The 12,785-nt window shown below is 39.5% G+C and overlaps 1 protein-coding gene across 1 annotated transcript; it reads right to left on the bottom strand.

The window, feature by feature from the left end:
* Positions 1 to 238: 238 nt before the first annotated feature.
* Positions 239 to 2,655, bottom strand: LOC143039703 (glucoside xylosyltransferase 2-like). Its single transcript, XM_076209940.1, has 2 exons — positions 1,892 to 2,655; positions 239 to 911 (listed from the first exon to the last, which is right to left on the bottom strand). The coding sequence occupies exons 1-2, from the start codon at positions 2,645 to 2,647 to the stop codon at positions 546 to 548; spliced, it is 1,122 nt and encodes a 373-aa protein (XP_076066055.1). The 5' UTR covers positions 2,648 to 2,655; the 3' UTR covers positions 239 to 545.
* Positions 2,656 to 12,785: the final 10,130 nt, after the last annotated feature.

Raw genomic sequence — 12,785 nt, forward strand, 5'->3', positions numbered from 1 at the left:
TGAGTAAATATAGGTAAAAAAATAAGATGAATAAAAAAATAGATAAATAAATCAGAGAAAAGAATGGCAGTGGACATAATGCAAGGAGTGGATAAAACAGTTGTTATGTTGAGTGTTGTGTATGGAAGGGAAGCCTGGGTGAAGAATGAAGGAGAGAAAAGGTTCATGTATGGGAAGAAGATGGAAGCGAAGTGCTTGAGGGAGTAACGGAATGCGACAGATTACAGGACAACAGTTACAGAATAAGATAGAATAAAGGTAAAAAGTTACGGAATAAGACAGAATACGGGACAACAGTTACGGAATCTGACAGACTACGGGACAACATTTACGGAATCCGATAGAATACGGGACAACATTTACGGAATAAGACAGAATACGGGGCAATATTTACGGAATCCGACAGAATACGGGACAACATTTATAGAATACGACAGAATACGGGACACCAATCACGGAATACGACAGAATACGGGACAACATTTACAGAATAAGACAGAATACGGGACAACAGTTACGGAATACGACAGAATACGGGACAACAGTCACGGAATACGACAAAAAACGGGAGAACAGTTCTTACAAGGACGGGGATATTGTATCATAAAGCAATTGTAAGGTTTTGTAGAACCAACTCTGAGGACGAACCAAATTTGAAGTCCTCTATTGTAGCGCCTCCTGAGACCACCAGAGGACCCACCTGCAGAAGTATTTCGTAGGTGCTCTTCTTGCCCGATCTTCGCGCTCCACCTTCGAACCCCCTTCAGGAGTACGTTGTGGAGGCCGACGGCCTTTCGGCAGTAGGAGAACGAAGGGATCGAGTCACTGACCTTCAGCTTCTCCTCAAAGAAGGTCACGAACACGCCAGGGTCTTGGAAGTCGAGGACACGACGGAAGCTCTGGTACACAGCCTGCAGGGAGACGAAGAACAAGTGGTTAGTCGATCTCTTCTTCTTCAAGTTGGTCTTTCAACGCCACGGGACTTTATTCATCTAAAGGGGCCTTCACTTCCTAAAGGGAGAAAAATACCTCTGTTGTGAAAAATCATGACCCTGGATCACGTGCTGGACTGGTGGTTGACAGCTTTTACCAGATCGGATGGGAACTCATATAGATAATGCTGAGACCTTACACACACCATACTTCTATCCTTGTACTCAAGGAGAACAGTAACGATTTACAATATTAGATGAAGGATGAACTCGGTACATCAGCATGAGGAGCACGTGACGCTAACCACTATACCAGGAACCCGTATCAACAACAGTAGAATTACAATAGATTTCCGAAACGAAAATTCTATACCTGGTTAGACAGTGTGCTGATGGAAACATGACTGTATTTGTACGATAAAAGTTTTGTCAGCTTTAGCTAGTGTATTCTAAAATGAGGGCAGTGTATTCGAGGACATAGCGAAATCCACATGTTAACTTAAAGAAAAAGAAAATCGAGAAAATGGTGAAACGAAAAACTTCAGGTGATAAAGACAACGAAGCAAATTCCTTTGATAGTTGAAATTATTGATTTCATCCCCAGGGCCAGTGATAGGAATTGTCTGTCCCTATTAGAAAATGGATAGCAGGGCTGCTACTTAACAAAAGTTCAAATTTTATATTTTGTTATTGTTGTATAGTATGCCAGTCTTACCCAAAAAACATTAAATGCTTGTATACTAAATACTGAAGGACAATATGATTTATTATTATTATTGTTTTTTATGTTGTTTATTTATTCATTTATTTATTTATTTATTATTATTATTTTTTTTTTTATACAAGTTAAAGCCTGGGATGAAACACTGCCGCGCGGAGCCCAGTATAATCATATTGGTCAAATAGGCTTCAAACCGGCCCTAATCGCCCCAATGCCCACAGAGTCACCCCTTCCTCACCTGGAATGTGACTTGTCTACCCTGAAGGAAGGCACTCGTGGTTCCGTGGACGATGGCCACGCCGTCCGTGAAACAGTCCCCGCACCGGATAAAGCCAGACTCACACACTGTAACATGGAAGTTCCAGCGGGCAGAGACTTCGTGAAGTAGGTGAGGACGATCGTGGAAGTACAGGTTGATGGCGTCCTGATCATGCCACAGCTTGTACTTGGAATTGTACTCCAGGCATGTCTCTCCGAACTCGTCCGGTAGAGCCTTGATCCGTGTGATGTTGAGGAACATCACGCCGGTGCTGACGCCGAACTTGCCCGCGAAGGGGAACTTGCCTCCGAAAGCCTTCCGGTCTCTGCGGTAGTAGAACTCTGGTCCGAGGGCCATCACGCTCTCGGGGCTCATCTCACGGAAGACCTGCCACAGGTCTTGCGGAGGTCCAAGGAAGACGATATCTGTGTCCACGAAGACGCCGACGTCGAAGTCTCCGAAGATGCGATGCAGGAGGACCTTGGACCAGACGCAGGGGCGCCAAGTGTCTCGGAGTTCGGGATGGTTCTCGTGAAAGAGGACCTGTCGCCGCTGCAAATGGAGTCGGCGTCGGTAGTGCGAGGGCCAGGTACTAAGCTTGGACTCGACCTGGTCAAAAGTGTACTGAGTGTCAGTGGCCAGGACGACCTTGAGGGTATGTCGAGAGAAGAAGACGGCAGACCTGAGCATTGTGTCCATGTGCTCAAGCTGCCTTCCGAAGTTGTTCCTCTTCATTCCCTGTTCCTCGGGCGACGCTACTGCCTTGCACATGATCGTGAAAAGAACCAACTCGCCCGCAGTCGAGTTGGTATTATCCCTACGAGTCTTGTCATTTCTTAGCAGTTGTGTGGAGATCACCTGTTCACTGTATCTACCGCTGAACACGTCACTAACTTTCAAACAACTCACGAACAACAGCGCAGCAACGAATGATCTCCAGATCACATTCTTAGAAAACATTGTACATAGCTAACTAGACCTTAGATTGATGATGAAGTAGACTGAAACATAATATTGACCACATTGACTAACACATTCACTCACACATGTTAGTTTTGGTTTACGAACTGATTCCCTCGGTAGGAGCTTGGGTTTGGGTGTTTCTATTTTTGGGACTGCGCCCGAGGGTAGGATGGGAGTCCTTTCCTTTGTATCATCATTACGGGAATCCTCCATAGGACTGCCTATGAAGTGGATCACTGTCCTATGACTTTACAATTATGTGCATTGGGGTGGAACATGAATACCGATCGGAGGTATCTCAATCCATAACTTTATTTACTCTTGCTCGAATACCGTTTCATACTCTTTAATATTACTATTCTCAAGTCACCCCTTAGTACGATATATTAACACATTCTTTCTGATACAAGAAATGCAGTTTGGATCCTTGCCAAATATCATACTACCCCCCTGAAATTACTTTCCATCGTTGTAATGATGATCTAATGTTATATATGTGTAGCTGGTCATCTTCTTATAGAAACAAGAACTTTGGTTTGGAAGTGATATACTTGATTTAAGAAAAAGGGATGCAACTGGACGGGGAGATATATTTAGTAACACATTTCCTGCCTGTGACTGATTCTATTTCTAGGTACCCCGCAGAACGTGGCACGAAAAAAAAAGGGCTGAAACAAGCGAAACATCGTATTTATAAAGGATCTTCTTCACATTATATATCTTAGACTTGTAGGCGACTGCCAATTGCATACACTTATGCTAAATCACTCCAGGAGTCGTACTATGAATTGTTTGCGGAGTTGATCATCTATTTTGGGAAATTCTGGGTTGATGATTTTGATATTGCGCTCAGGGCTTGAACAAACTTCCTGCTTCTATCTGTGGCTACACTAGAAGGGGAACACTTCACAAAAAAAAATCACTTTATCCCAACTCCACCTATAATGTCCGAACATATTTCATATGAACACAAGTTCCATTGCACAAAGTACATAAGAATAAAAGAGAATGGAAGAGACCATAAGGCCTACACAAGGCAGTTCCATGTCCATTGGCACCTTCCATCCCCATCCATTAAAATATCTAACCTTCTCTTAAACAACCAATATTTTCAGCACTCACTATATTGTTACTAAATATATTCCATTCGTTAGCCACTCTATTGGTACACCAGTTCGCAGAAGATCGTTTACATGCCATCTCTTTCTACATAAATTGATTTTGCATATTACCGGACATGTTAAGAAACTAATCTCGCGTATATATATAAATATATATATATATATATATATATATATATATATATATATATATATATATATATATATATATATACATATATAAACGAATAGATTAATGAAAAAATTGAGACACACACACACACAAGCACAATTCCACCTGAAACTGGTGAATGTCCAAGAATGCGCCTGAGGATCTGCCACCGTGGTTTCGAGATGATTCCATCAGATACTGTATAATTTTGCTGAGAGCGAGAGGAAAACGCAAAGTTTACAATCATTGTATACTGCCAGTAATAATCTACGGACGTAAAACTTAGTGACGAAGGCAATAGAGACAAAGCTAAGAGATGCTCAGAGTAGAATAACGAAATCAGTGATGGAAATAACGCTGAGAAACCGAAAGAGAGCAAGTTGGGTGAGAGAACAGACTAAAGTGAAAGATATTGTGGAGGCGGTAAAAGAGGAAGTGGATTGGGCAGGTAAGCTGGCGCGAACGGATGATCAGCGATGGAACAAGTGTGTTACTGTGTGGTCGCCGCGAGATCGGAAGCATGCAAGAGGAAGACCAGGTGGAGAGACGAAATAGAGACGTGGCACTCTGGTTGGCGTAGTCATGTTAGTCATGGAATGCTAGGAAAGAGGCCTTTGTTCAACAGTGGATTTAGGATGGCTGATTGATTGATTGATAAAACACACACACACACACACATTTTTGCAGAAACCACCGGGAAAGTGAAAAAACAGGTATGTTTTTTTTTTCAATTTCCCGGTGGTTTCTGCAAAAATAGTTCATCACGTGTGTTTTATGATTTCTTTGCACACATACATATGTGTGTGTGTGTGTGTGTGTGTGGTCGCATGTGTTTATATGGTAGGGCTTTTAGATTTCATTGCCAAAGTAGGGGGAAACAAAAGGGGTGATTCGTGCGTTGAGGAAGTTTGGGACAAATAAGAAACGCGTGTAATTTCGCTAAAATAAAAATTAGTATTACAATCTTCCAAAATAAGTAGGTTATAAATGGTCTTGACGAAATCCTAATGGAACAACAAAGAATGAAAAATATTTCTTATTGTTAGATGATGGCAATATTGTTTAAAGGGCTAAATAAGGTAAATGTAATTCATAATAATAGAATACTTAAACAAATGAATTCAGAAAATAAAATTGTGATTACAATTTTCCAAAACACGTAGGTCGTAAATGGACTTGGAGAAATCCTAATGGAAAAAATATTAGTAGATAATCCTAATATTGGTTAAAGGGTATAAGGTAAATATACGTGATGGTAATATAATACCTGATTATACAAATAAATTCAGTTCCAGATCTGAAAAAATGAGCTAGTTTTCAAGAAGAGACTAAGCCTAGAAAAAAAATGAAGGACGAAAAAGTCTTTAGATGGAATTAAAAAGAAAGTTCCAAAGTAATAGTGAGGACAGTGCGTCATATGTTGTACTGCGCACGGGACACTAACAACGAGCACCTCTCACTACACAATACGTGGAAATAAAGCATGTGTATTGCCTTTTTCTTTTTGGCTACCCCCCTTGTAAGGGGGAAAAAGCCTTGGTATATGTATGTATGTATGTATTGCACGATTGATTCGCCATGCACACAGCGTCACCTGTCTATCTTATGTTCAGGTTAATAAAAGGGATTTTCTCCCGCGTAATATTTCACAATAAAGGTTCTCCAAATACAGGTAAATGAGGCTTGTGGGTTACAGTTATAAGGCGAAGTAGATTCTCTTGGTACGGATCAAGTTTGCAGTTATGTGGGAAGATGTAGTTCGTGACGCATTGTCTCGCGCGGAAGTCCACTTTAGGATACAAACACACGGGGAAGACCACCGTAGAAAGATTTTTTATAAGATCAGGGAAAGAGGCTAATTCCAGTTTATCGCAACTACATTCTTGGTGTGTTATTAAAGTGTTCTTGTATTTTGACATAATGATGCAATAACTTTTCTTCGCTTTTTGCTCGGTTTTAATTTATTATTATTTATCTCAATTTATTATTATTTACTATTTACCTGATTGTTTATTATCAAACTATACCTATGCATTTATTTTATTTATTATTATTTATATTATTCTAAAAAAAAAATTAGTTATTTATTTTCATGTATCATTATTATATATATATATATATATATATATATATATATATATATATATATATATATATATATATTTTTTTTTTTTTTTTTTTTTTTTTTTTTTTTTTGCATCCGACCTAGTCATGGACAAAAAGGTCTCCTGTCGGTATGCTCCGCATTTTCAATCCTTTGTAATCCTTTGATTTTTTAAACGATAGACCAGAATGTAACAAGTTGACGTTCATAGAACGGCATGATTTATCCTTACTTTATTATGAGAAAGAAAAGACAATCAAATCAGGAGATGCAGAGGGAGAAGACAGATTGAGCCGTGGTCAGTTTTAGAATGCGCATTTGTCATGTGATAGCTGAGTTCGAGTCCTGGGCAGTACCACATTTCTATTTCTGGTTGTGGCTTCCATTGGGTCTCCCGATGTTGATGGCTTAGAATTAAAGTGCATTGGGGTTGTTAAAATGTATCTCTAATCACTGGGACCCATTCAGTGTTGTACAAATACACACACACACACACACACACACACACACACACACACACACACACACATATATATATATATATATATATATATATATATATATATATTGCAAAGAAGATATACAGTAGTGGCACATTTCCTGAGAACAAGTACAAGTTAGTTTTATGACTATACAAATGTGCAATAAACATAAAACTGTTAGCGGTATTTCTGGTTCCTGACCTCGGCCAGTCCATCAGACTGCACCGCCCCCTGTCCACCAATACCACTCGCATGATAATGATGATAATAGTTATATAGCGAAGGTGTTTTAACTTGAGCCTTTGGGATCGTCCAATTGAACCCCCAGAATTCTCTCTTTCTCTATCTCTCCACACACACATACACACACACACACACACACACACACATACACACATACACACACACACACACACACACACACACACACATATATATATATATATATATATATATATATATATATATATGTGTGTGTGTGTGTGTGTGTGTGTGTATGTGTGTGTGTGTGTGTGTATGGGGGCAGTAAAGTTCCTCTATTTGCCTTTTCTTGATGAACGTAATATACTGTATAACCTCTTGCGATTACCTGCGCATGGCGCCCTGCCTCACTATTAGGCTGCACTTTATCTATTTAATCTTTTTATGTAATAAATACATGGCTTCGGATCTGAGGGAAGACAACGACATGCCGCTTGTGTCGAGGACACCTGTGGTCAACCACTCCCGAGCGCCACCGTCGCATCAAGTGAAATGGAAAGTTTACAGTATGTCTTTCCTTCAAATTCTAAGCCACTCATAACATCATGAAGTCGTATTATGAATATATATATATATATATATATATATATATATATATATATGTGTGTGTGTGTGTGTGTGTGTGTGTGTATGTATGTATGTATGTAATCACGAAGAACCCACAGTCAGAAGAAAAGGAAACTTAGAAGAAAGTATAACTTCTATATTTCGGCTAATAGCTATAGTCCTCTTCAGGAAAGTACGTACCTCCCTGAAGAGGACTATAGCTATTAGCCGAAATATAGAAGTTATACTTTCTTCTAAGTTTCCTTTTATTCCGACTGTGGGTTCTTCGTGATTTTTTTTACAAATGTGCTACTACATTTTGTTTAAGTGATATATATATTCATTCCATAAATAGATGACTTCCAGACTAATAATGAGACAGATCGCCATACACAGGTCATCGCTAGATGTGTAAACGTTGGAGGCGTTTCCTCAGGCCATGCCTAAGAACTCAAGTTAGGTCACTTTGACTATAGTAACAATGATAATAATAATAATCATATATACATACATATACCAATGACTATTCCCCCCTTAAAAGGGGGAAATAGCCATTATTGGTAATAATAATATTAAATGGTTTGACTGTGTTCATCTGATACTGTAACGTCACATATACACACCTGTCTTAATGTTTTTGTTTGTGTTCGTAGATGTGTCCAAAACGTAAACGATCCTCCTGTCTCCACAAAACGATTTCACCAACACCCTGAGCATGCATTGGGCAACTTGCCAGTGTGGGGGTGTTCGCACAAAAGAAAAAATGTAGTTCTTGGGACAAAAGCCTTTAAGCACAAATTTAGCTGTGCAGCTTGCAAGCTCCACATGGTACTTACCGCTCAGACACCCTTTGACACTCCCGCTCCACAGAGCTCTTGGCACTCTCCCACATAGTGACCCCACCCATCAGGAAGGGGGGCCGCAGAAGTTGGAATAGCCTGGCGAAATGAAAAGAAAAAAGAAGTAAAGCAAAAGGTAAAGGAGGCAAAGAGGAGAGCAGATGTGAAATGGGGTAGGAGTATGACAGAAAATTTTGAAAGTAATAAAAAGATGTTTTGGAAAGAAATTAAGAGAGGAAGAGGAGGCGAATCAAGTAGGGAAGAAAAGGTAAAAGGTACAGATGGAGAGTTGATAATGGAAGAGATGGCAGTGAGGGGAAGATGGGCAGAATATTTTAGGGAGTTGCTGAATGTGAAGGAGGATAGGGAAGGAAAGATAGCTGCAGTGGGAAATACGAAGAAAATGAGAGTGATGAGTGAGGAGAATGGAGGAGAAATAAGGAAGGATGAGGTGAAGGCAGTTGTAAAGATGATGAAAGCAGGTAAGGCACCTGGTCTGGATGGATGTCATGCAGAATGTCTGAAAAAGGGAGGTTCAGTGATGGTGGACTGGTTGGTGAGATTATTTAATGTTTGCTGGAGAGAGGGTAGAGTACCGGAGGACTGGAGTAGTGCCTGTATAGTTCCTCTTTACAAGGGAAAAGGGGACAAGTGTGAATGTAGTAATTTCAGAGGGATTAGCCTGTTGAGTGTAGTAGGGAAGGCTTATGGGAGAATCTTAATTGAGAGGATTAGGAGAGGAACAGAAGGAGTAATTGGTGAGGAACAGTGTGGATTTAGGACGGGTAGAGGTTGTGTAGATCAGATCTTTGTGGTAAGACAGATATGTGAGAAAGCTATAGGAAAGGGGAAGGATGTTTTTTGGGCTTTTATGGATCTGGAAAAGGCTTATGATAGGGTAGACAGAAAGGCACTGTGGGAGGTTATGCAGATTTATGGGATAGGAGGAAAGCTTTTGGGAGCTGTCAAGAGTTTTTATGTGAGTAGTAGAGCATGTGTTAGGATTGGAAATGGAGAGAGTGAGTGGTTTGAAGTAAAGGTGGGACTTCGTCAAGGATGCGTTATGTCGCCCTGGCTGTTCAACTTATACATGGATGGGGTGGTGCGAGAGGTGAATGCTAGGGTAGTGAGTCAGGGATTGGAGATGGTTAAAGAAAATGGAGAAAAGTGGGAGGTGAGCCAGCTGTTGTTTGCGGACGACACTGCGCTTGTGGCAGGGTCAGAGGAGGGATTGAGGAAGCTGGTGGCAGAGTTTGGGAGAGTATGTGATAGAAGAAAGCTAAAGATAAATGTGGGTAAAAGTAAGGTGATGAGATGTACAAGGGGTGAAAGTGGCAGTAGACTGGAAGTGAACATTAAGGGAGAGCGACTGGAGGAAGTGGATAGTTTTAGATACTTGGGTGCAAGTGTAGCAGGAAAAGGTGGAGTGAAGGTGGAGGTAGAATGTAGATTGAGAGAAGCGAGTAAATGCCTTGGTGGTTTAAAGAGTGTAATGAGAAATAGACATTTGGGAATGGATGCGAAGAGGAGACTGTATGAAGGAGTGATTGTGCCAACAGCACTGTATGGGGCAGAAACGTGGAACATAAGAGAAGAAGAGAGAAGGAGTTTGAATGTGTTTGAGATGAGGTGTCTGAGAAGTATGGTGGGGGTTACTAGGCTAGATAGAGTGAGAAATGAGGAGGTGAGGAGGAAAACAGGGGTGAAAAAGGATTTGGGAGAGAGGGTTGATGAAAGAATATTAGGATGGTTTGGACACATGGAAAGAATGAGTGAAGAAAGACTAGTAAAGGAGGTATGGAAGGCAGATGTGGAGGGAGTGAACATGAGGGGACGTCCTAGGATGAGGTGGATGGATGGGGTGAAGGGGGCTTTGGGGAAGAGGGGAATGTCTGTTGAGGAAGGAAGGGAGAGGACGGAAGACAGAGGTGAGTGGAGAATGGTTGTATATGGATGATGTTGTGACTGCATGAGGAGGAATGGGCGGGGGGGTGGGGGTGGGGTAGTATGTGTGAGTAAATTTTGACGCAGCCCGAAGGGATTTCTCTCCGTCCTCTCCTTATATGCAAAGGGGGACGGAGAGGGGGGGTCGCCGATTAAATGAAGCGGCCTTGCTGTGGATGTACTGTGTCTTGCGACACTGCTTCTGACCCAGGGCGGTGGGCAGGGTTCAGGGATGACCCGTCATCCAGGAGGTGCTCAGATGAGAGGAAGGGTGGGAGGGGTGTGGAGTGTATTTAGGGATGAAATGGGTGGGAGTGTTTTTATGCCTTTCCCTTTGTGGCTACCTCCCTTGGAAGGGGGGAAAAAGCCTTGGTATATGTATGTATATATATATATATATATATATATATATATATTTATATATATATTCTAACAACCACAATGCTCTTTAATTCTAAGCCATCAAAGGCCAGCATGCAGAAATTGAAATGTAGTACTGCCCAGGACTCGAACCCGGCATCCTCATAACAAGTGCGGCAGTGACTTACCAACTAGGCTATATATATATATATATATATATATATATATATATGTATATGTGTGTATATATATATATATTATATATATATATATATATGTGTGTGTGTGTGTATGTATGTATATACACGTATAGATATATAAAATAATGATAATGATTGTAAAAGAATGATAATGATGAAATATAGATAAATAACAATACATTAATAGACAAGTACTCTTGGGTATTAAAGGAGATAATAACAAATTACACTCGTAGAGGAGTTGGGTGGAGATGGGGGACTGGGCAGTATTGTTTCGTTGTCCATTACTGATTTTAGTATTATTTTCGTATTAACATATGACAACTTCGAGATGCCTAAAATACTACATGATGAGTGTAGCGCTTCAATTTCCAGTATGGCAAGGCGATCGTATCAAGTTTCACGTTATGATTATTTCCATTTATTTTTTTGTGATTTTTTTTTCAAAAGTGAGTGAAGGAATGGATCTCCGCTTCAAAAAAGTGCTTACTATTTATTTTAACTTATTTTGTCCCTCCGTCTAGCTGCCTTCCTTATATATATATATATATATATATATATATATATATATATATATATATATATATATATATATCCACCTCTATGACTCCATTTTAGATAGATGCTGTCCCAGAGGCAGCTTTGGCTATCAATAACGAAATATTACTTGCGTTAGTTTCACAGTTTCAGATTCTTATTCTTCACATGCGTGTAAGTATTTATTGGAATGTATTAGTGGTTGAATGCAGGGGTAACGAAATTATTTGTTTATATCTCATGAAATACGTAACATTAAGAGGTGGAAGTTCTTAAAGACAATACTTCTTCCTCTCACACTATGATGACTACGCCCTAACATTTTGAGACAATTTTTTCTACCCTGGCGTGCATCTAGCATTTGAATATATACAATTCTTATTGTAAACTCATATTTCCCCGTGGGTACTGCTGAGACAAATAAAACCGTGTTGTATTAGTCAGAATATATATTTTAGGTGTACACAACCAATTGGTAATGTAATCGATTTTCCATGCACGATGCCTTGAAACAGATAGTTTATTACACAAGCAATTGTATTCTAATGTATGAGTATAACGGCTAATTGGTTCACAAACATGTACTGATTGTAGCAAAAATTTATACTCCTCTAAATGAAAAAAGTTAAAGAAAAAGAATATATTTCACAGTGAGGTGGAACTAAATATCAAAGTCTCCCCTAAATTTGTAAGTTCTCTGTGAATGCACAGTTTTCTGTCATTTCCATGATCGATTTTGTTTATAGTTCGAATAAATATTATTTTATCATAAGACATAATGTGACTCTTTAGTATGATTAGAAGATACGTTCTTGAAGTACAGTTTTGTTATAATACATCTTATGTTCGGTTTACAGTAATTGGATAACCTCCAGAAATTAAAATTAGTTTCTGTTTTTATATAATGAAATGTGCTGTTTTATACCTGGATGCTGTTTTATGCATTGCTTTTCAGATGTGCAATTCAGGTAGGGTTCATTAATTCATGTAATAAAGTAATGTGAATCAAAATAAAATCTTACGGAAGAGCTTAATTTGGTGAGTTCGTGACATCTGTCATGTTATCTGAGATTCATCCGGTGTTGTCCACAGTAGTGATTTGTTTTGTTTATTGTTGGCGGTCGATACAAATATACGTTAGAATGATTAAATTCTACTCGCTATATATTATCAATTTTACATTTAATCATACGGGAAGGACATAGGTTCTGTCCAGACAAAAGACCTGTTAAACACTTGTTTGAAAAGGGTAAAGAAACAGTGTCTACAATTATTTGTATGAACCACGGATCATTATTGCTAGCTTGTAATAATATTAGTTGTGTACACTGAATAGCATATACTTGAGAGCTGATGGAATTTCAA

This window comes from Oratosquilla oratoria, chromosome 27 (genome assembly GCF_046742065.1).
Source record: "Oratosquilla oratoria isolate Oo_2021 chromosome 27, ASM4674206v1, whole genome shotgun sequence".
In the NCBI taxonomy this organism is placed as follows: Eukaryota; Metazoa; Arthropoda; class Malacostraca; order Stomatopoda; family Squillidae; genus Oratosquilla; species Oratosquilla oratoria.

Bases quoted from the DNA above. Each gene is read 5' to 3' on its own strand.
- LOC143039703 (XM_076209940.1), bottom strand. From the start codon at position 2,647: ATGAAGAGGAACAACTTCGGAAGGCAGCTTGAGCACATGGACACAATG. The intron at 912-1,891 runs GTGAGGAAGGGG...GTCTCCCTGCAG, and splicing joins GTAGACAAGTCACATTCCAG to GCTGTGTACCAGAGCTTCCG.